General features: G+C 39.9%; 2 protein-coding genes across 5 annotated transcripts; both read right to left on the bottom strand.

The window, feature by feature from the left end:
* Positions 1 to 288: 288 nt before the first annotated feature.
* On the bottom strand, positions 289 to 7,356 carry LOC148734329 (uncharacterized). Its single transcript, XM_088752759.1, has 4 exons — positions 7,257 to 7,356; positions 6,373 to 6,396; positions 5,287 to 5,357; positions 289 to 636 (listed from the first exon to the last, which is right to left on the bottom strand). The coding sequence occupies exons 1-4, from the start codon at positions 7,354 to 7,356 to the stop codon at positions 505 to 507; spliced, it is 327 nt and encodes a 108-aa protein (XP_088608885.1). The 3' UTR covers positions 289 to 504.
* Positions 7,357 to 7,623: 267 nt separating this feature from the next.
* LOC111334521 (uncharacterized) lies at positions 7,624 to 25,052 on the bottom strand. 4 transcript variants are annotated; one of them, XM_088754093.1, is made up of 18 exons: positions 24,444 to 25,051; positions 22,155 to 22,350; positions 19,322 to 19,438; positions 18,654 to 18,883; positions 18,340 to 18,538; positions 17,298 to 18,252; positions 16,569 to 16,829; positions 15,924 to 16,051; positions 15,007 to 15,245; positions 14,028 to 14,120; positions 13,401 to 13,455; positions 11,912 to 12,164; positions 11,194 to 11,314; positions 11,045 to 11,106; positions 10,858 to 10,949; positions 10,121 to 10,233; positions 9,691 to 9,898; positions 7,624 to 8,142 (listed from the first exon to the last, which is right to left on the bottom strand). In XM_088754093.1, the coding sequence occupies exons 1-18, from the start codon at positions 24,538 to 24,540 to the stop codon at positions 7,776 to 7,778; spliced, it is 3,786 nt and encodes a 1,261-aa protein (XP_088610219.1). In that variant the 5' UTR covers positions 24,541 to 25,051; the 3' UTR covers positions 7,624 to 7,775. The 4 variants fall into 4 exon arrangements, with proteins under 4 accessions (XP_088610219.1, XP_088610220.1, XP_088610222.1 ...); XM_088754094.1 differs by having other exon boundaries at positions 22,155 to 22,347; XM_088754096.1 differs by lacking the exon at positions 24,444 to 25,051 and adding an exon at positions 20,112 to 20,215 and having other exon boundaries at positions 22,155 to 22,270.
* Positions 25,053 to 25,567: the final 515 nt, after the last annotated feature.

Genomic DNA, 25,567 nt, shown 5'->3' with positions numbered 1-25,567 from the left:
ATCCATTTTATCTTATGTATTCACTCACAACATAATGCGCTGTCAACTTGAATTAACCACATAGTTGTTTCTGTAGGCTTAATTTGTATTTACCATCTATTTATTCATCTGTAGTTTAAACTGTGTGTATTAACCTCTTCTTTTACTGATTATCCTGGCCCGCCTCGATTAGCACTGCTATCTGCGGAGCCAGGGGAATAAGGATTTATTGTTATTGTTATTGTTAAATAAACGTGTTAAACGTATATTTTTAAGGTACAATTTCACCAAGACAGCACTCGCCTGTTATATTAGCTGTTTTGTTACTGTATGAAACCCTGAAATGGTACCAAAAATAATCAGATTTTCTCAACCACAAGTTCTGTCCATTGGATCGCACAATACCATTAATTGAAGGTCCACAAAATATACCAAGAAGATTGGCAGACTCGTTGTATCCATCACGAATCTCTAGGTATTCACCATAAATACATGGTGCCGGATGCCAAGTTTCCAGGGTAAAGTTCAGTTCAACATAATGCCCTTCTGGAGCTTGCAAGAGTTGATTTGAATCAAACTGTGAGACATCCAGTTGAAGGTGTGCTTGGAGTTGAAGGTGTGCTTGGAGTTGAAGGTGTGCTTGGAGTACTCTAGCCCCTACATGCAAAAGAATAAAATAAGTGTGGCAAGAGTCACTCTGCTACCTCTCCCAAAAGAAAAGAAGATAATGAGTCATTTACATGACTCATTGAAGTATTTTGTTTATACAGATATTTTGATTTGATTTATATTGATTTATGTCCTTACAGCACCATACACTCAGATCTAGCCTCGAACCCAGACCTTCCTCGGCCAGGCGGTTGTATACGAGATAAAGCCAAACCCAAAGATAAGGAGATTTAACGGAATTAACGATACAGATACAGCGCCAACTATGAGCGAGGTTTACATCACTTCCACGGATACCTGAATAGAAGTCTTGAAATTGATCCCGACGAACTAATCAGGCGAGTTTGGTGGAGCTATGGTTTGCATTTTGGCGAGACTCAGTCGAGACAAAGTACCCAAATACATGTATACTAGTCAGATACAGAAGACAGCTGAATCTACCTTAAGAGCGAATGTTACCAGTGGTCAAAATTTGCTGGCAACAGCCAAAAAATCGATTCGGCTCATATTCTCAAGTTAGGAGGCCTTATGGTGAAACAAAGCACTGCATACTTTGTTTGGCTGAATATCGATTTATTTTCGAGAAAATCGATAATAACTGAATTTTGACCAAATGCCGCTTCTGAAGTTCAAAATTTCAGACAAATCTCGGAGCGTCACGCCACGAATTGGAAACACTTGAACCGATAAAAACTACCAAATCTTGAAAAACAACATCAATGCATATGTTGACAGCAATTTGAGCAATTCTTGATTGTTTATTTACACAATCTAATTGAATTTAACCGACCTTCTCCTAACAACTATTAAAAATAGGTGAAAAGTAACCCGTTATTTAACTATGTGCTTTAAAAATAATCCCCTGAAAATCTGGCTTTTTGAAGGCGCAGTGTGGTTCTTTTTGTTCTCCAGAGGATTTTTTGGGGAAATGATTCAGTGCGATTTAATCAAATTTTAAAGTTGGATTAAATGAGCTGATTTGACGGTGCCATCAGTTGTTCGAAAATGTACATTCACACGCAAACTCAATTGTTTCGCATTTTACATCCAATCTACAGCTTATTTAACATAATATCATCTTCTCGTCCATATTGTTGTATCACAAAAGGGGGTTGCAGTCCTAAAATTGTTGCATTACTCCCTCAATAGCAATAGAACTTGGCAGGATAGTCAACACATCCTGATAATGATCGTCTACAAAGCGTATCTCGCGGTTTCTTTTTTCTCATTTCGTTGAAATACTTCGCGTAAGAGATCTTTGTTTAATTATAAGTCTACAACCGAACCGTGAACCAAATGTAAGCAGAATGTTGCTAGTTCAGAAACATGTTCTCGCGTGCAGAATAACGCTAATTAATTCAAAATGAGGTCTACTGAAATAAAACGTAAAATTAAAACATTGGAATATGAAGCACGTGGCTACAGGAACTAAGGTCGTATGTTACATATACGAAACAGGAGCAAACAATTATCTAACTCCGATCAGAACTTAATCTATCATAATTGAATGTTTCATGGTACTTCGGGGGATAAAGCTCATTTTAGGACAAAAAAGAGCGAAAGATCTGCCAAGGGCATAGCCCATCATACATCACTGCAGATGTGCGACAAAGAAAAGTGTAGTGCTTGAATATTTGTTTATTTAAAGGAAGTTTTATAAGGGTCAAACCTGGAAAACAACAACTTTCGCTGAAATGTTTGTAAAAGCCAACGTTCAACGCTTTATATTTATACTACTTCTTCTCCAGAGGCTACTGTACCTCGTTAAGTTATTAGTGCCGGTAGTAAGACTACGACCCAGGTATCACGTTCACATTTTTCACACCCACCTTTTCCCGGCAGCGGTCCAAAAAAAAGCTCACATCTGGAAATGAAACCATTTCTGCGTATCTCGGAACTCAAGAAACGCTTCGAGTAATCATTGCACCAGCTGACACAGCAGACTCGAGTGGAGTCGGTATACCTACATGAAATACTTGCATTTTGGAAACAGTGGCTTTGAAAAATCAACTCAACTAGTTAGTTATTTAGTATTCTTGCCCAAGAAGGTAGCCAAGTAGTGATCTATCCCCCTCAAATATGGTCGGGTCCAAAGCCATCAATGCATTATATGGCGAATTATTATAGAGCGTGGCTGATGCGTAATGAGAAATTTAACACAAGCCTGTTGTCTGATCAGACCAGAATGTTCACTCTCATCGGGGAAAGATTGACATCTAGATTTAACCAGAAAAAAGAAAGTAAACAAACCCATGTTGTACCTGTCTCCTTAAATCTTTCCTTCAAAGATAATAAATTTAAGAAGTGACTGACTACTTCTTATAGAAGTCCAAAGCCAATCAATGCATCATATGGCGATATGTTATTGAGCATGGTTTGATATATCAGAAGGAACTCTGCGCCTCGAACTAGAGCCTCTCGTTCACCCCAAACCAAGCTTTGCACTAAGCGAGGGACAAAACGTCATGGAATGTATGTCAGCAGGAGGAGAGAATATGGCTGCTCGGCTAAGAACTAGGTCAACTTCGTCTTTTGGCCCGGAAAAACCGAGACTAGCTGAATTGCTCTCAATCCGCCTTGAACAGGCAGGAAGAGGTATAATTACTGTTTCCCGTTTTCTGGATCGTCTGTCGAAGTCACAGTGTACTGTTACTGTAGTTTTGAACGAGCAGCAGATATCCTTATGAGGAGAACGACACGCAATGCTGTTGCAGAGTTCACATCTTTTAATTTCTCTGCAATTCATTTTATTAGTAAACGAAAATGCCAGTTTCAAGGTAATTTCTGTAATTAATCAAACAATCAATAAAGATTAAAATAGTAAGGAAGAGGAAACAAATACGATTCAATTTTTCAGCGTCTTAAGAAATACTTGTAAATTATTTAGAATCCTTACCTATACTCGAGGCAATTGTCATCTCGACCGGTTCCTTCTTACGCAAAGTAAGCACCAAGTGTTTCTATAGGTACTCAGTGTGGTTTCAGTGATTAACGATAAAAACACCTCTCTGAATTTCATTTGGTAGGTTTGACTGTTACTCATTTTGAATATTACTAACGTCAACAGAAAAAAAATTAAGCAAGAGTGCAGGGAAGTTGAAAACTTATCAACAGTAAAATACAGTAGTATTGTAGCAAGCAGAGGTTTTAATCACCGAACTAGGTTCATCTTTCGTTCTTCAAGTTTTTGTCCTAAAATGAGCTTTACCGACCCAAAAAATAATTTATGATATGAACTCAGTAAGGATCGGAGTTAAATAATTGTTTGCTCCTGTTTCCTTTATGTAACACTCGACCTTATTTCCCGTAGCCACGTCTTTCACAGTCCAAAGTTGTATTTTTGCAGAGTTGTCGATTTCTGTGGACCCTAATTTTGAATTAATTAGCGTTATTCCGCACACGGGAAATATGTTTCTGAACTAGCAACACTTCGCCAACATTTGGTTCGCGGTTAGTTAAAGACTTATATTTAAACAAAGATCTCTTACGTGAAGTAATTACAGCCTCCTATTCAACGAAATGGAAAGAGAGAAACCCTGAGATACGCTTTTTAGACAGTCATCATCAGGAGGTGTTGACTATCCTGCCAAGTTATAATGCTACTATGGGAGGAATGCAACAATTTCAGGACTGCAATCCCCTTTTGTGGTACAGTAATATGGACGGTAAGATGATATTATATTAAATAAGCTGTAGATTGGATGTAAAATGCGAAACAATCGAGTTTGCGTGTGAATGTGTACATTTTCGAATAACTGACGGCATCGTCAAATCAGTTCATTTTATCCAACTTTAAAAATTGATTAAATCGCACTAAATCATTTCCCCAAAAAATCCTTTGCAGATAAAAAAAAAAACCACACTTCACCTTCCAAAAGCCAGATTTTCAGTCGATTATTTTGTATAGCACATAGTTAAATAACAGGTTGCTTTTCACCTATTTTTAATCTTGTAAGAAGGTCGGATAAATTCAATTACGTTGTGTAAATAAATGATCAAGAATTGCTCAAATTGCTGTCAAATTATGTATTGATATTGTTTTTCAAGATTTGGTAGTTTTCATCGGTCCAAGTGTTTTCAATTCGGGGTGCGACGCTCCGAGATTTGTCTGAAATTTTGAGCTTCAAAAGCGGCATTTGGACGAAATTCGGCGTTTGTCAATTTTCTCGAAAATAAATCGATATTCAGCCAAACGAAGTATGCAGTGCTTTGTTTTACCCTAAGGCCTACCTAACTTGAGAATATGAGCCGAATCGATTTTTTGGCTGTTGCCACCATATTTTGAAAATGTTCGATTTTTGGCCACATTTCCTCTTAAAGGCCCTATTTCAAAGTTATTTTACATTACTCCAATTGGCGGAGAGCCCAGTAAGACGCATAAAAAAAGAAAACAACAACAACAAAAAATAATAACCTGACAACTTGCCTACAGAGCTAGATACGCGGCTTGCATTTGACCTCCACAAATACATGTTTATCGTATACTTATTCGCGCGTCACATGCAACTTTACTCTCTGAAAACCAGATATCCTGAGTCAAAAATGAACTCTGAGGATGCATATTAGTTGTAAGTTAGATCTCTGACGAATTTAATCATTCTCTTAGGTTAGATTCCGTTTAAAGACAAGATTGCTTACAGATCGTAGTAATGAAACCCCAGATGACCCGTCCGGACGCCATCTTGGTGTTCTCAGTTGTTTTGCTGAGACTGAGGAACGGAAAATTCTTACTTAAATGAAAAAAATATGTCATAGCTCATAAAAGCTGAATTTGATAACTGATTAACACTTCATTGAAAAATGTCGCAGATAAAATATGATGGATAATGAATAAAAGGATAACTGAATCGGGTTAAAGTGTAATAGGCCGTTAACAGAGACAGCAGACAACGAGAATAAAAGCACGTGTAGTTTAATGGCGAACTAAAAACAGAAGGTCAAAACAAGCCTGCCAAGACTGATGGGTAACATGCGTGACGCGTGACGGGCAACAAAAGTGCCATTAATATTAACGAAAGCTCATGAATAATCTGAGGAGATGAAGCCGCTTACCTTACATGGCAGTTGAAAATGACGAGATAAAACAATGCTTATCAGGAAAAGGTTAAGTTTCAAGTCACTGGTAGGCCTGAATCAAGGCTGTTATGGTAATTATTTCTTTTCGTCATATCTGACCATATTTGATACAGGTAAATAAATTCGCTGAGCGGCTCAACGAAAGGTATTTTTTACTATCAAAATTGAGATGATTCCTATTTTTCATATACCTTTGAAATTACATTCGGTCTCTGTTTCTTGTATTTTCGTTTGGCTTGTTCTAGCCGCATTTGACTAGATTTGAAACAGTGAAAGCGTTGTAATTGTTTAATATCCATGCAGAGAGAGCTTAAATAGACAACATGCAAATGCAACATGGAACGGTACTAGCTAATTATAATACATCAAGTGGTAAAGTTTGTTACTAATATGAATGCTGCGTCTTTTTTCTGTTATTCAGTGTTAAGTGCAGTATTGTCAAACTGGACTAGATAACTGCTTTAGAATCATAGATTTCTTTACTAGCCCTTAAGGAAAAGGATAATCCATAATCACCTGGTTTAAATACTGTGCCTGCGAGAAAAACCGTTCATGGGCCTTTACGGTTTATTTTGTAATGCACGTCATGGAAGTTTGACTTTATCTTTATACTTCATGGACAATTTACTAGATAAAAAAGATGAATACCTGAAATATGAGTTCTACTGCTCCCTCACTTCAGTTCAGAAGATCGACGGCCTTTAAAAAAACAATGAATTCAAAAGCAAAGTGAAAGCCAGTCTGTATACAGCTGTTTCAGATCATTATCTGAAAAAATGATCGATTCATCCATTCATCCCAAATTAAACTGGAGCATATCATTGAAATCTTATTGAACATATGTGCTATAACGTCAGTTATTATGCCTTCAGTCAGTTTTGCATTTGATGAAATATAGCTTACTTGGAAAATATTACGCACATATCGCCAGACTGTGAATGAAACATTCTCAGTTTTAAAAAACGGAAACGACGTTTTATACAAGTTCCCCATGAAATGTGTCGAACTATAAAATACTCAAATAAGTTATTAGGGACTTTAAGCAGTCAGAACGGCAACGCCACGGAAGACGTCGATTAAAAAATGAGTTTCTACTTTTAGTTAGAATTTCAAAAATGGCTGCATGTGTTTACCGTCTCATAGGGCGCCAGACCTCAAACTCAACATAACGCATAAAAGTAGCGTTCAGTTCCAAACGTAAATTAAAATAACTTGCCGCCGCGGTTTAGCTTCACAGACGACGCAAATTTCGGTGATTTCACATTGTTGTTTTGCAAAGGACGGCTAAGAAATATACAAAGTTTGAAAACGCACATGCTGGGCTATCGTTCTGCCAATTAGATCTATTGTTTTTCCACGTTCTCGTTGCCGTGGCCGTCGTGGTTTGCTTAAAGTCCCTTTTGGGCAAAGAACGCGGCGGGGAGAGGGTTGGCCTATCAATTTCAATTGCTGCTACACAGAGGATTATTGGACTCGGAGACGAATGATAAGTGATATTTTTAATTAAAGGATTCGTAATGGCCTGCTCACACACTCCCTATAAAGCTGCATGACTTTTGTAGGACCGGACCGGCTGAAGTGAGCAGGTCTAAAACAGCCGTTCTGCCCCACATTAGCATGGCTCTGTTGCATTTTCCAAGAAAGTGAAATTTAATTGTGTACTTGATCCTAAAACTAAACAGAAATGAGAAAACTCACGTTTCTCTTTGAATTTCGAGTTTCCTGTTTTTGACTCGGAGAACTTGAGAATTTGAATTTATAATTTGAATTTATACAGGAGTTATGAGGTACAGAGGTCATGGGTTCAAATCCCACACGGGTCTGAATTGTTGTTGTTTTTTTTTTTCACGCCTTATTTCCAATACTAAATAAGTAGTGTTCATTATTGCGAGGATCGCATACAGAAAATAAACTTTATTGCATTTTTAACAAACATACATTTTTTGTTCAGAATTGGCTACTAACGATATAAGAAAGATAATTCAGGAAACTGTCTTTATGTTCTCAATAAATCTTTGAATTGCAAATCTTGTTTCAATTTAAGTACAAATTCAAGAATACACAGATGATTTTCTCCAGGGTATGTTTGAATGACTTTTTGCTTTCCCTGCTACTGACTTGATGCTATGCTTTCTTCCCATGTGATTATTACGTGCCTCCTGAGTTAGAGTCAATGTGCTGCTAGCTTGTTCCGAGTTCAAGGAATGGTTTGATTGCAGGCCCTCCCTCTCTCTGAGTCCTTGCATATTTGCCTCTCTGGCGTCAAAATTTGCCATGCTATCGTCAAGGATAGTGGTAGCGGGCACACCAACGCATGCGTTAACAAGTTCTCGGTTCTCGAGTAAGGTTTCAATAATCTCTGAGGGTTTTGGTCTTTGGGCCGGATCTTGATGCCAACACTTCCCAATTAGGGAGACCCTGTAAAAGAATGCAGACGAAACTAACTTCAACAATCACAGGCTGGCTGTCGATCAGTCACAAAGACAGACACACAGACAGACACACAGACAGACACACAGACAAACACACAGACAGACACACAGACAGACACACAGACAGACACACAGACAGACACACAGACAGACACACAGACAGACACACAGACAGACACAGAGACAGACACACAGACAGACACACAGACAGACACAAAGACAGACACACAGACAGACACACAGACAGACACACAGACAGACACACAGACAGACACACAGACAGACACACAGACAGACACACAGACAGACACAGAGACAGACACACAGACAGACACAGAGACAGACACACAGACAGACACAGAGACAGACACACAGACAGACACAGAGACAGACACACAGACAGACACAGAGACAGACACACAGACAGACACACAGACAGACACACAGACACACAGACAGACACACACACAGACAGTAAGTCAGTCGTTCAATGAGTCACCCAGACAATCGACCAGCCAGTCAACGGATTTCAGCAACGCAATCAGTCTACTACTAATTGACTCATTCAGTGAATCGGTCATTTATTCAACAAGTTATTCACATCCCTGCAGTAAGTGAGTCAGTCAGTCTAGCTATCAACATATAAGCTTTTGCAGCTGTCTTGCTTTCTGTCCAAAAGCCAGTGTTTTTTCCTTTTAAAAACTTGTGTATTTGGCCTCATAACTTACTGAAAATGTGATACATGATTTACAAGCTAAGCAGCCCAAAACGCCTGAGCTCACCCCAGTTTCACGATCGAGCAACAGTTTACTAGGAATATTGAAACTCCTCGATAGAATAAATTTTTATCATAATTTTACCCTCGATTTTTTTTATTCCTGAAAGCTTTTTGTTACTCATTTATACTCCTAGGTGAAAACGGGCACTGTAAGAGTGGGGTACCCCATATCCTTCCCACAGCACAGCCAGCCATAGCGTACACAGCACAGCCAGCCATAGCGTACACAGCACAGCCAGCCATAGCTTACACAGCACAACCAGCCATAGCGTACACAGCACAGCCAGCCATAGCGTACACAGCACAGCCAGCCATAGCTTACACAGCACAACCAGCCATAGCGTACAGAGCACAGCCAGCCATAGCGTACACAGCACAGCCAGCCATAGCGTACACAGCACAGCCAGCCATAGCGTACAAAGCACAAGCCAGCCAGGGCGCGACCCAGGACTTTCTGGTCCGAAAACAAGTGTCCTGGGGCCCGTTTCTCAAAAGTCCCGGTAACTTAACGGACCCGTAAGGCGGTTCTGTTTTCATTCAGGATGGGAATTTCAAAAGTTATGAAAATAACAAAATGAAACCATCAACTAAGGAAACAAAATGGAGTGATTTGGGGGCCAGAACCTGCTTTTATATCCTTTGATTTTTATTTTAAAACATGGCCTCGGGCCCGCTAAGTTACCGGGACTTTCGAGAAACGGACTCCTGACCACTATGCAACCACAATCTCTGTAAGAAATCAATGAAGATACATACATTTCTTGGCTGGACTGGTTCGGTATTTCCAGCGTGTAGCCTTTCTCCACTCTCTCCAAGACTTCTGCGTTGGACATCCCTTGGTATGGAAAGCCGCCGATGGTAGACAACTCCCAGAGTGTGACACCATAAGACCAAACGTCTGTACACGGAGTGAATAAACCTTCCCTGATAGACTCTGGTGACATCCATCTAACAGGCAGCATAGCTGTTGAGTCGTGGAAAAGGAAATATATGTTAAATTTTGCTTGAAGTTTCGTACAACTACATGTATCATAGCTGAAACGCCACAATCTTCTATTTCAAGATCTATTTGATAAATTGCAAAAAATAACAAAAAACAAACAAAAAAAAACAAAAACAAAAATAGAAACAAGCAAACAGAAACCCTCTTTCTGATAATCTTGTTTAGCTTCAAACTTGTACCTACCCCTCCGTTGAAACCTGTAATAATCGTTGTTTTGAAGAGTCCGCGCCAATCCAAAATCACCAATCTTTATAATGTTCCCAAACCCGACCATGCAGTTTCTTAACGCTAAGTCCCTGCAAACAATAGCAGCAAAGGACAAAAGGTCGCTTAAACAAGCTCTGTCCTCATAATGTTATGTGCATCTTACAGCATTTTGATCAAATCTGCAAAGTTTTCAAATTGAATCCTTCTAAATCGTCTCATTTTTTCAAACCTCCTCTTTCCTTCCTGTTTATTTTCTCGTTCTCTATTTTCTTCAGTTATTAACCTGTTAATATGTCTTTGCCGTCACACGGCGTGATATACATTTGGTTGCTACATAAAACGAATTAAGATTTTAGATAGCTCAGAAAGAGAAAAATAGGGGGAGGAGGGGGGAAGCCTCAGATGGTTGTGAGTGCTTATAGCGCATTTGAGGCTGCAGCACTTTGCAAAGGAGCCGCATGTGATAAAATCTTTGTCTCCCAACCCGAACGGTCTGCATCATTCCTTATTTTTCCGTCAATAGACCTGAATCCTCTCGCCTGGGATAGTTTTGGGCATTACATGTAACTCAAACAATCAGTTTGCTCGAATTTGAATTCACTACCACATGAGACTCAGAAAGTTAGGTCAATAGTGTCAGTTGGGCCAATAATGTCCTATTATCCTCTTTCTGTTGTGCATCTATGATTTGTTGCACTAGTCACTAGCTTCACCTGTGTACGAAGTTCATATCCGTCAAATACTGGAGCCCGCGAGCAATGTCCAGTGCCATAGTTGTCAGACTTTGCGGAGTGACATCTTCTGACTTTAAAAGGAATGTTTATGTAATGTTAGTCCTGACAGAAATTCTGTAATGCAGTCCCAGTATCTAGAAAATCGATCAAAACTGTTTACTGTTACCTCTGGAGCTCCAGGTTGATTCACCATTCGACGCCGAGCAAGAAGAAAATTCTTCAAGTCACCTTAAAACACAACAGAAATTGTTTTAACTGAACTCAAGAAGCTCCGAAATTGTACAAAGGTCGATCGGAACGTGGCAGAAGTGTTACCGTGAATCATGAGTTCCATAACGATGTACACTGGTTCGCTTGTCGTACACACTCCAAGTAGCTTCACCAGATTTGGGTGGAAAAGGAGCTTCATTTTATCTGCTTCACTCAGAAATTCAATCTGTGCAGGGCAAAAGTAAAAAAAATAACTAATCATATCTGGATTAGAAACTCGTGACTTGTTTTTCTTATCTTCGAAACAAACGATTTTTAAAAGCAGGGTACAAAAACTGATGGTGATGTTCAATGCATGTCGCATGAATGCCTTTATTTCATCCTTTCTTTCAAAATATCATTCCATATGCAGAGAAAAATGTTCGATTTTTGGCCACATTTGCTCTTAATGTGAATGGTCTTATAGTCAATGCGTGTCACATTGATGCCTTTGTTTTATTCTGTCTTTAAGAATATTTTTCCGTATGCAGAGACAAACAGTAACTCTAGTTAATCGTACCACTTACATGTAACATGTTCGGTCATATGATCAAGAATTGATCGACTTTTTTTTTTTTTCCCATACGTTCAATAAGCGCTAAGAGTCAACTAAGAACTGTAAAATCAAATTTTTATTTGCCATTTAATTTAGCAATTCAAAGCTGTTTTGCTTCGACTCCATCCCGAAAAATCCTCAACGTTGTGGATATAACTTTCTCATGGAAAGGAGTTATTTCCTTCAGGCCAAAACAACCAACGTGCAGGATTTTTCACAAACTCTAACCTTATCCTCGATCGTTGCTCCAACTCTTAGGGTTTTCACTGCCACTGGAACTGAAACTTCAGATTCCTTCATTCCCAGACCTTCTCCACCAAACACAGCTCCGAAAGCTCCCTCGCCCAATTTCCTGTTTAAAATCAGTTTTTCTCGCGGCATTTCCCAGTCATCTAAGATAAATATGGACCCGGTAAAGTTGGAATCCAAGAGACCCAGTTCGCGCAGACGATTTTTAGTATTGCGGTACTTTGAAGAATATCTGGCGGAGAAAAGAGAAAAAAAACAAGTGCTTGTATATGTGTACATATATATATATACACATATACAAGCACTTCGGGCGAAGCTCATCACCTTAGTTGTGATTTGAGCACTCTCGCATGGCAACATGCTTGCGCCCAGGCAATGGTTTATTCCAGAGCTTGGCCCAGTGTCTGCACTGCACTGACGAGACCCATATAGGTCGAAACAGTGTGCACCCTGTCTGCAGTTATATATATATATATGCAGTTATATATATATATATATATATATATTATATATATATATATATATATATATATATATATATAGCGGTTATAAATTAATGACAGGAAGATCGTTCCACCATTACTCTGAGTTTCACGCAGCTTTCGCTGCGTGAAACTCAGAGTAATGGTGAAACGATCTTCCTGTTATTAATTTATAACCGTTATTGAAACGCTCTGCAACCCGCATCGAGCACTTTTTCACAGCCACGACTTCTCCTAGTCTGTTTATATATATATATATATATATATATATATATGTATATATAACAAGTTAAAAGGCCTCGAGTCTGATGAAGGTCTCGGACCGAAACGTTTTTATTAAACTTTCTTAGACTTTTTATTTGAGTATATGTCTTTCTTAGCTCGAAGTTGCCCGTCCTCGTGTACTACAATATTTTTCCTATGCATTATATATATATATATATATATATATATATATATAATAAATATATATATCTTTTAATTCACAGCGATGGAGTAACTAAGATTTGTTTAGTAGATAATGCCAGGCATGGAATCAGCCATTTCTATTTGTTTATTTATTTAATCACTTTCACCAGAGTATGGTGAGGGTCGCACAACAGAGCGAGGCTCCAAATTAAGTGCGACGAACATCCCACCCATCCCACCCCAGGGGAGGACATCCATCACACAGTAATCTCGTGTGTGGGAAATTAATGTCTCCTACCCCAACCTTGCAGGAGACGGGACCTCCATTTATTCGTCTCTATCCGAGAAGACTAGAATATCTAACCATTTCTTGATGTTGTAGAAAGGCAGCAAATTCTTCTCAATTATTTTAAGACCCTGAGTGTTGGTCCGGCCGGGGCTCGAACCCTCGACCTCCCGCACAACAGTCCAGCGCTCTATCCATTGAGCTAACCGGGAGATAAGGTCTCCCCCTTTTTTCGTACTTTTGATTTTATAACAAATGCCCTTGTCTTCGCATTATTTACCTTGAGCCTTACCTTCCTTTCAGAATCCAAATAACAAATATCAGGAATGCGGAAACAGATGTCAGGGCTTTAAGAAAGATAAAATATCATTAGTGACTGGCTTATATGAAAAGAGATATATTTTTTTGGTAGGTTCCTCTGAATATTTGGGATATAAAATAGCGTCACTACCTAGCCTAAAACTTTCACGACTTTCAACTAAAGCAGAATTTTTTTCCCAACGCTAATCACGGAAAATGTGACCGAATCTCCCATACAAACATTGCGAAAGGAAAAGAACTTAAGAAAAAAATAAAAAGGTGTCTGTCACGCTCTCGAAAAAGTCTATACAAGTTTTCTCTAACGATGGGAACATGGGAACATTGCAAGAAAACGACGCCAACCAAAGTTAGAAATGGTTTGACTGAATGGTGGCAGGTTCTTCGCTCTCAACTCACAACTGAGTTGCTTGCAAGACTGCGCAAACTGAAGCTGAATCGAACAACATGAGCGATGTAGGGGAAAGCGATTAAATGGAAGTAGAAGAAAAGGATCAAAACAGGGCTAGACCCATCGACTGCTGAAGGGTGATTTTGGTATAGACATACTATCGCTCCTCACTTTAAGAGAACGATCGTTACGTGTCTAAATTTGACTTACCAATGAGTACGGTAATACCAATGGCCGCTCGACAGGACACACCCAAAGCTTTTCTTAAATTCTCTACTCCGCATAGTGCTTTTGGTTCAGGTTCTTTATAGAAATGTCAGAAAAAGCATTAGGATCCGTTTTCTTGGACCCGAACTCGGGGTTATATGATAATAATAGTTATAGACTGGCCAGAAAGGAAAAGGATAATAAAAAGTATTTTTCTTCTTGAAAAGACAGCTCAAACTTATAGAGTATTCTATAAGCAAGCTGTCTGTAGAATAAAAGGGGTAGGTTTCTAAAGAAAGTGTGGTGTTGCGTCTGCGGGGAAGTATAACAAGGTAATTTGGTCTTATCAACTGAGCTGGTAGTGTAAATTGGCCACCGTGAAGGGTTTCAAAGCTAACGTTTCGAGCCCCTTCGTTAGGGGGAAGGGAAAATGGCTAAGGTTCGAAACGTCAGCCTTGAGACCCTTTACAGTGGCCAATTTACACTACCAGCTCAGTTGATAAAACCAAATTGACTGTAGAATATATCATCTCTGTCAATAAAATGAATTAAGGGGGCTAAGCTTAGTTTTTTAAAGTCGTTTCCTTGCGACGAGGAAAACTACTCACGCGAAAAAATTTTACCCCGCTCAAGGGACGCGGCCGGTGGAGAAAAGCGATAAAGAAAGTGGTAAAAAAATGCCGAGAGAGTTCTTGATAACAATCAAGCCGTGTTTGCCCGCTTTGCCGATCCACTAAACAAAAGTCTGGACAAGGCCAGGAAAAGATTACTAAAGATGCACAAACCAAGACACGGCTGCTGTGAGTTGCTATTATTTCGGTGCTGAATGCTATTATTTCGGTGGATCGTAATCAAATCAAAACAGCCCCTGCTAAAAGGTAACAAATTCTTGGCGGATATATCAACATCACGATTGATTTACAAGGTGAGAGTTTACTTCTGTAACTTTGAAACAGAAAATAATTGAAATGAAGAAGCTCACCTGGTAAAACATCACTTGGTATTGTTCCCGAGGCCCATGTAATTTTGTTAGGGTTCCACTGCAAGCCTCCTGAATACGTTGCATTCGGTTTGTGGGAATGGATGAAGTGTCCAATGATCGCGGAGTGCGAGGTGAATTTCTGTTTGATGATAATGTCGGAGAGACGATCTCCTTTGTTGAAGTGCACCCGTCCAGACACACCCAAGAAGTCCACTTGCTGTATATAGCGACGGAACTTTCTGATTAATTGGAAGCGAGATATGATCAAGATGAGGTTTTTTTGAAAGGAGAACCCAAAACATTGGCAGTAAATTCAAAGTAAAACACTCAGCCACAAAATATCAACCCTTGATAATATTTGAGAATGACTGCTAAAATCTGGCTTGTTTTTATGAGGATTGGTGACGGTCTTTAAGCCTTTTTATTCAAATCTAGATGGGGTAGGTACTCTCTAATAGGCAAGCGCGCGAACTAAGCGGATTTAAAATAAAACTGACGTTTGAATGACAAATTACCATTCGTTTTCTTTAAAATTTTCAAACAAGAGAGTGAATCTAAAAATCTTAATTGCAAGGCTTTTTATCCTTCTCCAGCTTTTTCCATCTTTGCCTCACTTCGTGTCAGTACTAAGAAATGTTGTATCACTGCTTTGAGCTTTGGTTTTGGTGTTTCTCATAATTCGGTGGCCTGTGTCAGAGAATAAATTCTGTTACACAGCGCAATTAACCAGTCAAGTGCTTAATCGGGTTACTTGTTTCCCTCCATAGTACAGATCTCGTTGTTTTGTTTCAAAATATGATCGATCGGTTGACATAAAAATTGGCGACGTTTACATTCGTCTTTAGGAAACCAGCGTTCCAGCTTTAAACCTCTAGAAACGTTTTGTAATACCAAATATAACATTAGCATATACTTACACTGAGGTAGAATTGGTGTCAATTTTATCCAAAGCTAAAGAGTCATTCTTAAGCAGTTGGTCCAGTGCTAAAGCGTATGTCCAAACTGCGTCATGCGCAAACGATGCGTAACCCGACCATTCCTTTTTCTGTGAAAGCAAAAACATTGTTTAGGTAATAGGGACTTTAAGCAGTCAGGACGGCAACGCCACGGAAGACGTCGATTAAAGAATGAGTTTCTACTTTTAGTTAGAATTTCGAAAATGGCTGCATGTGTTTACCGTCTCATAGAGCGCCAGACGTCAAACTCAACATAACGCATAAAAGTAGCGTTGAGTTCCAAATGTAAATTAAAATAATTTGCCGCCGCGGTTTCGCTTCGCAGACGACGCAAATTTTGGTGATTTAACGTTGTTGTTTTGCAAAGGACGGCTAAGAAATGTACAAAGTTTGAAAACGCACGTGCTGGGCTATTGTTCTGCCAATTAGATCTATTGTTTTTCCACGTTCTCATTGCCGTAGCCTTCGTGGTTTGCTTAAAGTTCCTATTACAGAACGAGGAAGGCAGTTTATAACTTGGCATTGCCTCGACCAGGCTTGCACTTTCACTAAGTCATGAGAAAATTTTGATGAACGACGGAAGCAGTTGCATTTCTGTGCTTTTACCTGCTTTGCCACGGTGGATCGATATCGTTCCTTCCATTGTTTGACAGTTCCTCCTCCCACAACGGGTTGTTCGTCATCTCCAAAAAAGGGAGAAGATAAAGTGAAGTAGCCTTGATCGACAAAAGTCTTCAAGTCATCAGTGGAGCACGGCACGCTTTCTGGTGCGGCGTGTTTTTTGCTGTTAAAAAAGTCCACGTCCCACCAATCAGATTCCAACCAATCAAGTAAGAACCACACGTAGCCTTTTTCTGGAGTTAGACCCTGATCAAATTTAAGGAAATGCGAATGATTTATGAGAAAAATAAGTTTTCAATGCTGTACTTGGTGTAGTAAGTAATGCAAAGTTCCTTAAATAACGACTCACGTTCCTTTGGAAATTGGTAGCCTAGAGGATAGCCACTTTCAGTTAACTAAACAGGTAATGTTTTGGGGCTTTTCGAGGGTGTTTGTGTATTAGAGGTGTATCCAAAGAGGTTTTATTGATAATATATGAGTGCAGTTTCGCGCTTATAGTGAACCTAGGTGGGTTTTGCTATGCGAATGATTCCAAAAAGAAAAAGAGAGAATAAAATCTGCTTGTTTTTTAGCAATGCACAGAATGTTAGCCACCTTGGGAGATTATTCATTAATTGCTGGTATCTAATGTTAACTACCTTTACAAGGGACCTTTTAATACAGTACGAGTAATGGGTGCCTCAAATCTAGAGATATACTTGGAAACTTTTATACCTCCTTATAAGCTTGGCATGTCACTGCCCTGGTGACTGCTGGGTAGGCGTCCAACATTATCACTGTCAGTTTACTCTCCGCGACGTTCTTGACATAACTCTGGGCATCTAGGTCTTCATCGGACGGCAACTCACGTGACAGTACTTGCACTCCGTTTTTGGTCAGGAATTCTGTGCGAGACTGTACCGTGTTTACTGGATACTTAGCCTCACGCAAGATGGCACATTTCTTCCAACTAAACGCTCGAAAAATCGATAAGAACGCTAACTTGAATTCGTCAACACTCGGATTTGTTCGGAAAAACATCGGAAATCTCGTTCTATCGGATAATGACACGTCATCAGCGCCGTAGCCCATTAGAATTGTGTTGTGAAATCGGGCCACTTCGGCAATTGGAAGTGTGGCCTTGCTACATGCTGGTCCAACGATGCCAATTACCTTTTGCGCATGATCCAGATTCAGGTATCGTATATATGCCGAAATTACCAGTTCACGTCTACACTGAGTTGGGGCTACGAGTAGTTCAAGCTTACAACGCTCCAAAACTCTTATTTCTCTGTTGATCTCTTTGATAGCTAGCTGGGCTCCAACTTCATCACCCGGGCTTGACCATACAGCCTTTGCTTCTACAAGACTCGGAAACATCCCCCCAATATACACAATTCTTTTAGCGGTAGTTTCAGCTTGTATCCATGGCAACCAAATATCACGTGATTTATTCATCCAATGACACACGGAGTCATTAATTGACGTGCTGTTTTGAGTTGTGCCGACCTGTTGAAGTATATCAGTGATTTGCTCTCGTGTAAGACTGATGGCTTTCAAAAGGCCGTAAATGTCCTTATAACGCATCTGTATTTCTTTCCAAACAAATTTTCGCAGGTCGTACAAGGGAAAATCGCATCCTCCATGAGATTTATTTGTGAGGTTTAAGGCGATGTAGTTCGAAGGAAAGCTTAAAAGGAAACCAAAGCAAAGAATTTGAATTTGAAATACCCGCTAGTCCAGGAATAGAGATACTGGACAGAGAGATCATGATTACCTGCATTCAGGGAAGATAATCCTCCTAAATTTGCTAGCTGTGGTTAAAGGGCTTGGATCCCAGGCACAAAATAGCAAAGGCTTTCCCTTTGCTTCGTTCAGCAAAACTGTGGACGTAAGGTTATTTCCAAGCCATAGCACTGATACATTCAACTGTAGACTTTTAATCTGATCCTCGATCATGAAAGAACTGAGATTGCCTGTGGTAATAAAATCGCCGTAAAATCAAACTCTTGGTTAAAAGCACTATGCTTCGGTGACCGGCTAGCTACCGCGTCACGCAATAAAAAAAGAAAACTATTTTATTTAGTTTACCTTTTTGTGCAGCCAGCAGGGTAACACAGTTCTTGCCACTTTGATTTAGTTGGACACACTGTAGAGGATGGAACTCGTGTTCTATGCAGGCCTGACACGTGATCAGTTCCGAGGCGAGGGAAAGTTCCTGTAGTATAACGCGAAGCTGTAGAGCTCTCCAATGGTCAGCGGGTTGGTGATGTTCACTCCACATTCGACCAACAAAGAAGGAGTTTGTAAACCAGCCTAGTCTGGAAGAGAGACTCCTTTTTAATAACGTGAAGAGTAAGACAGACATACCCACCTGAAACAAAGACCCTCTCAAAATCTGTGAAAATCGACCTCTTTTCTATTTCCTTTCCTTTTCACCTTGGGTCATTTGGACGATCATGGTAAGGAAGGGCCGGGACATTTTAAGGCGACAACTCGCTGTAATTAAACGCTCCTTGAATACTGATTCCAAAGCTAGTCGTTGAGACTTATTTTCGGAGCGTGAACATCACACAAATCACACCAGTTTGGAATTATGCAGCTATTTGGGGGACCCAAAATTCTCTACCTTCAAAAATGAATTTCACACGAAGCAAATTATGGCTGCGATCTGATACTCATGACGTTACGCAACCATCTACAAAATGAGTAGATCAAAGTAAGACTCCAAGATGTCCCGATGTTTCTCTTTGACTAACCTTCCCGTGAATCCTATTGATCCGGCATCCATCAATACTTCATTCCCTACATGATATTCACGGTCAAATGGTACCCAGACCTCTGTGTCTATCATGGCTTGAGGAACACTAGAGAATCTGTAATCGGGAGAGGTTAATAAGTAAAATTATTATATGGATGTGTCTCACAAGGACTGGGAACTACCGAATTCCCGAATTTGATTGGCTGAATCAATATCGAAAGCGGTCTAGACTTTCCCATCTAAACCGGCATCTAGGCCGGTCTGGAAAAAAAAAGGGTACAAAGAATATAAAAAATTGGCATATAAGACACAGCCATATAATAAACATCTTATTAACCGAGCTAGGTCGGTCTGTATGGGAGAATCTTGACCTCGGTCAAGATTCCCCCATACAGACCGACCTAGTTCGGTTAATAAGAGCTAAATAAAAATGGACAGACCAATAGACAGACATACAAAACAATCACCACCGTGGGGCAAACCTCTTTTCATGAACCAGTCATTATGTATCGCTCAAGGGGGGAGGGGAGGGTCAAAGGATCTGGAGAGGGGCGCATGGTTTTCTGGGAGAACGAAAGGAGGATCAGTCGATGCCAACAGGGTATAAAGGGAGGACTATAAAAGATTGACTGTCAATTAACGGCCAACGAGATGAGTTCATAAGAATATTACAATATTATCAGGTAAATTGTATCGCGTATATCACGAATTATTAAAACTGGATCATTGAATAATGCAATTCAAGACTTTTTATTGGCTTTGCCATTATGATATATGAGCCAATATACCATAATCAACCTCCTACAAGTCCAACCCTACGTCCTCGTCGTGGGAGGTGGAAACAGGTAATGCCGGCTAACAGGGCTCTGGTGAAGCTTGGTAGGCCAATCACCTGCCAAGTGGATATACTACGATTACAGAAACATCGACAAACAGAAACACGTTTACAGACATCTTGGCACGAGAAGGCCCTTCCGGGAGAATGACGCGGCAGAGGCAAAGCCAGAAGGGCCCTCGGCGGCTGACTAGCCTTCTTTCTCTAAGACAAAAAGAAAGAGGGGCCGCCCCAAGAATACCTGGAGGAGGGATACGGAAAAAGAGATGAAGGCCCTCGGGAAGAACTGGAAGGAGCTGCAACAGCTGGCAGAAAAGAGGCGTCAGTGGCGGCAGTTTGTCGATGGCCCATGCTCCCACCTGGAGCCAGGGGCTTAACTAACTAACTAACTAACTAACTAACTAACTAACTAACTATACCATCAACAAACATATGAAACATATGAGTGAACTGCGGTTATGAGACGTATATAAGAACGATCCTTCGCAGTAAAGCACTATTTGAGCAATAGTGGAAATCAGACCTGAAAAAAATTTCAGGCCTGTACGGGATTCGAACCACTGACCTCTGCGATACTAGTGCAGCGCTCTACCAATTGAGCTAACAAGCCAACTGGGAGCAGGCCATCAAATTAATTCGATATAAACCCGTAGATGATAAATCGAACAACAACAAACATATGAAACATATGAGTGAACTGCGGTTATGAGACGTATATAAGAACGATCCTTCGCAGTAAAGCACTATTTGAGCAATAGTGGAAATCAGACCTGAAAAAAATTTCAGGCCTGTACGGGATTCGAACCACTGACCTCTGCGATACTAGTGCAGCGCTCTACCAATTGAGCTAACAAGCCAACTGGGAGCAGGCCATCAAATTAATTCGATATAAACCCGTAGATGATAAATCGAACAACAACAAACATATGAAACATATGAGTGAACTGCGGTTATGAGACGTATATAAGAACGATCCTTCGCAGTAAAGCACTATTTGAGCAATAGTGGAAATCAGATGGCCTGCTCCCAGGCCAATTTGATGGCCTGCTCCCAGTTGGCTTGTTAGCTCAATTGGTAGAGCGCTGCACTAGTATCGCAGAGGTCAGTGGTTCGAATCCCGTACAGGCCTGAAATTTTTTTCAGGTCTGATTTCCACTATTGCTCAAATAGTGCTTTACTGCGAAGGATCGTTCTTATATACGTCTCATAACCGCAGTTCACTCATATGTTTCATATGTTTGTTGTTGTTCGATTTATCATCTACGGGTTTATATCGAATTAATTTGATGGCCTGCTCCCAGTTGGCTTGTTAGCTCAATTGGTAGAGCGCTGCACTAGTATCGCAGAGGTCAGTGGTTCGAATCCCGTACAGGCCTGAAATTTTTTTCAGGTCTGATTTCCACTATTGCTCAAATAGTGCTTTACTGCGAAGGATCGTTCTTATATACGTAACTATACCATAATCTACAAAGATGGTAAACGTATGCGTCAGCTTAAAATTAAATTAAAAGGGAGCTAAAAAATTTGTCTAAAATAAAAGATTTGTCTAATATCTCGACGGCGTTTTTAAAAAAAAATTATTCCACTCGTGCTTGTTGGATATGAGATGATTGATAGCCAACTCGGCGCTACGCGCCGCGTTGGCTATCTATCATCTCATATCCAACAAGCGCTCGTGGAATAATTGTTAAATAGCCAAAATCCCTCAACCCCCCACCCCCTTCCCCCCGTCGATAAAAATACTGACCGGTCCCTTAGTCAGTGGTCTGGTAGAGGACGCCATGTCAAATATATTAGCGCCTCACTGCTCTAAAACTAAGTCATCGCTCAACTGCATTTTGATAGGTTACTAAAACATAAGCTAAGCCACGCAATGGGCTACTTGTAACAACTAAGCTACAGTTTGCATCTTAAGAGATAGGTAGATTCGGTACAAACTAAGCCGGGATAGGGCAAGTTTTACTGCATGATATTAACTGTGGGCACTTTATTTTACCTGGAATTCCCATCGTTTGTACCCAAAGTCTCATGAAAGCAGGGTACCAATTGGACGTCATCATACCCCAGGCCCTCCTCTAATAAAATCTTGGTAAGCTGTGCAGTGGCTTGCTGGGTAGCACGATGTCCATAAGAAATTGTCAGGGGTATCTCCTTTCCTTGAAAGGTTAATTTCTGTCGGTTTGTTGTACCTGCTTCGAAGAACAGTATCGGAAAAATTAGTTGAAAAATAACACCCTTGTCTACGTCAGATAAGTGGAGGCGCGGTGGCCTCATGGTTAGTGCGCTCGACTCCGGATCGAGTGGTCCGGGCTCGAGCCCCGGCCGGGACATTGTATTGTGTTCTTAGGCAAGACACTTTACTCTCACAGTGCCTCTCTTCACCCAGGTGTATAAATGGGTACCGGCAATTTAATGCTGGGGGTAACCCTGCAATGGGGGGAATAGAAATACTCCTAGTCGCTTCATGCTACAGAAACAGGAGTTAAGCACCGGCCTAATGGGCCACTAGCCTCGTAAACAGACTTTACCTACGTCAGATTAACTACCAGTAAATGCAAATCATAAGGGCACACAATAGCTGAACAAAGTGCAACAAGGTCTTGAAGGTAACTTTAAGGCGCTTAAATTTTTTTCCAGTGGACAGTAATTGTCCTTGAGTCAAAAACTGAACCATCATCATCATGCGCAACAAAAAATCTTTTAACTCAAGAATTACTAACATAAGACTTTTCCTTACCGTATCCCTACTGACATAAAGGTCATGAGATTAATGGAAATAATCACCAACTAAAAAAAAACTCTTGATTGATGTACAAATTCTCCTTTCGATACTATGAGGATTTTAGAGGGAACAATAGGGAGAACATGCATGCTCATGTTTGGGTATAAAGGGTTAGATGATGTGCGGCACATGATTAAAAGCTTAAAACTGCTGCTGCCATTTATTTTCCCTACGTGACATGAACTGTTTTATACAAGCCTGGAGATGAAACTTGATCGAGATTTCCGGACTTCTTCCGTATATTGGCATAGCCTAATCTAAACACGAGTGGGGTTGGCAGATGTCATTGGAGATAGTTGTAAAAAGTTCAACTGGACAGTTGGGTTTGGTTAGCTTTCGAGAATTTGTTGCAAACCCGTAGACACGGAGAAAGTCCTCGAATGTTTTCATTTAATATTTCTTGACAATGCGCCGAACCAAACTTATCACAGCCATGTTTTCACCCTCCTATCTAAACTATTGTTTTATTCTAATATATATCCCTTTGAACTAGTCGCGTTTGTAGTTGTTTTATTTTTGTACCATTTAATACTCTTGTAGAACCATTTTACCTCTAAGCCATGACAGGCAGATGAAAGATGGCGTGACCCTTGGCAAAGAGCCGCATTCACCAGCTCAACCAAGGTCATAGAGATATTGTTAACAGCGACGACTAACAATACCACGATAATTTCTGCATTCTTGCAGCATTTCCGTTTCCAGTGTTTTAGCGGACAGAAGACTTTTAAAACACAAAAAGAAAACGAATACGCTACATTTGTCCTGACTGGGTGGGTGTACTGTGGTTTTGCACAGTCCGCGCGATTCTGATCCACCAGAATCTTCGCGAAACATGCAGGTGACATTTATAAACATCAGTTGCGGTGTGTATTGATATATTAGGCTGGTTTCCAACAGCCACAGTTTCCTGTAATTTAGTTATTGATTACTACACACAACCTCTGATTATCAGTGTATGAAGAATCGATTTTTATTAAAATATCCATTCTCTGTTGTGCCCTTATTTATTGCTGAAAATCGCTCTTCTTCGTTGTGTGTACAAAATGTCATATTGAGTATTCAGCCTCCTCTAGCAGAAAATTGAAACACTCGATCAGTACACTCACCTATTACGAAACACCGATTAAGCTAGTTTCATTGTATAGAAAAGGAGGTTTATTGATAGAAGCGTGTTCGAATGCGGTAAAACTATTCTGTAAAATAAAGGCCTGTGTAACATCTTCAACGGCTTGGGTAAGAATGATGTAATGCTGGTGTTGTGTGTAGAGGACTGAGTTTAAATTACTTCATAGTTGTACTGATTCAATCAAGAGTGACTCTTAGTGGCAATATAGTGCATCAAGCCAAGCTATGCAGATTTGTCAGGAACATCATGATCAATAGTTTGAAGCGATCACTAAGATGTGTTGCTTTGCTTTAACCAGCCTGATCGTTCAAGTAAACCTATTTGCGAAGTGAGTAAAGCGAACTGCTATTATTAAAATAATTCAAACACTGACTGACCTGAGAATTCGTGGAGGCATTTTCCACTTGTAAAGCTTCTGATCTGTAACCAAAGGATTGTCAAAATGCACAATGACAACACTCGTATCTGAATCATCTTCAAGAGAGCTGGAGGACCGAATTTCGAACTGAAATCCCGCTGAGCTCCGGCTTCCTGCAGTTACTGTGTAAAACAAACCTATCTTTGCCAAACATCAATTAAGCAACATTGGGTCCGTGAATATACAACCCATTTGAATTCATCGATGAGAGGAAATGAAGCAATACTCATCCTTGTGGCAATGCTTGAGATCGAAGCTCTCATGGCGTCGTTCAGAATGAGGAAACACTTAATACTTCGACATGTATGACCCCTTGGGGCCAGCTAATTCGAGATCGCGTCTAGGCCAGTTTTAAACATCCACCAATGCGTTTAATTTACATGTTGCACAATCATCAACAAAAATTTTTTTTTTTCCTTTGTTCTTTTCAACAGAATGCGGCAATTCAAAATAAGAAAGCGCGAATGAGTTGACAATCGCTGTCTATAAAAGACAGTCTTTCAATAATGGATTGCCGCCTTTAAACCGGCGAGCTTTGCCAACATGCAAATTACGAACAGGTTGATCGGGGAGACGTGTTTTGTAATTATTTGCTCCATTATTAAAACTCTGTGATAGCCTTTATTCATGCTGTCACAATCGGCTGTAATTTTGTTTTTTGTCAAAAGAAATACGCCCTCTATTTGACCTCATGATGTCTGAAGACGTGATAAAATTAGTGATTTTTATCAGATTTTTTCGGTTTTGGAAGACATTATTTACGAATTGAGAATAGAAAGAATTTTATCTCCAATAACTTCTTTGTTTGTTTTAAATGGAAAACAAATATCTCACTTTACGGCAGCTATTTTAAGCAAAGCAAAACTGCAAGCTTTTGCCGCTTTAATTTCTTTAGTTTCCCGACAGAACAAGCAGGATTCTTATTTTTCAGGTCAATATTTAATAAGAATAGAAAAAAAATTACATGTGATTATTGATCGTTGAGTATCACTATAAAAACGCCGACATTCAAATGCTAAGAATAATTTAATTTCAAGATACTAAATAAGTTAAGTATGTCTATTGTAGACAAATAGAGTAACT

Source organism: Stylophora pistillata, chromosome 3, assembly GCF_964205215.1.
Source record: "Stylophora pistillata chromosome 3, jaStyPist1.2, whole genome shotgun sequence".
NCBI lineage: Eukaryota > Metazoa > Cnidaria > Anthozoa > Scleractinia > Pocilloporidae > Stylophora > Stylophora pistillata.
The sequence above is the reverse complement of the archived record's forward strand: the minus strand, read 5'-3'. Positions and strand labels throughout refer to the sequence as shown.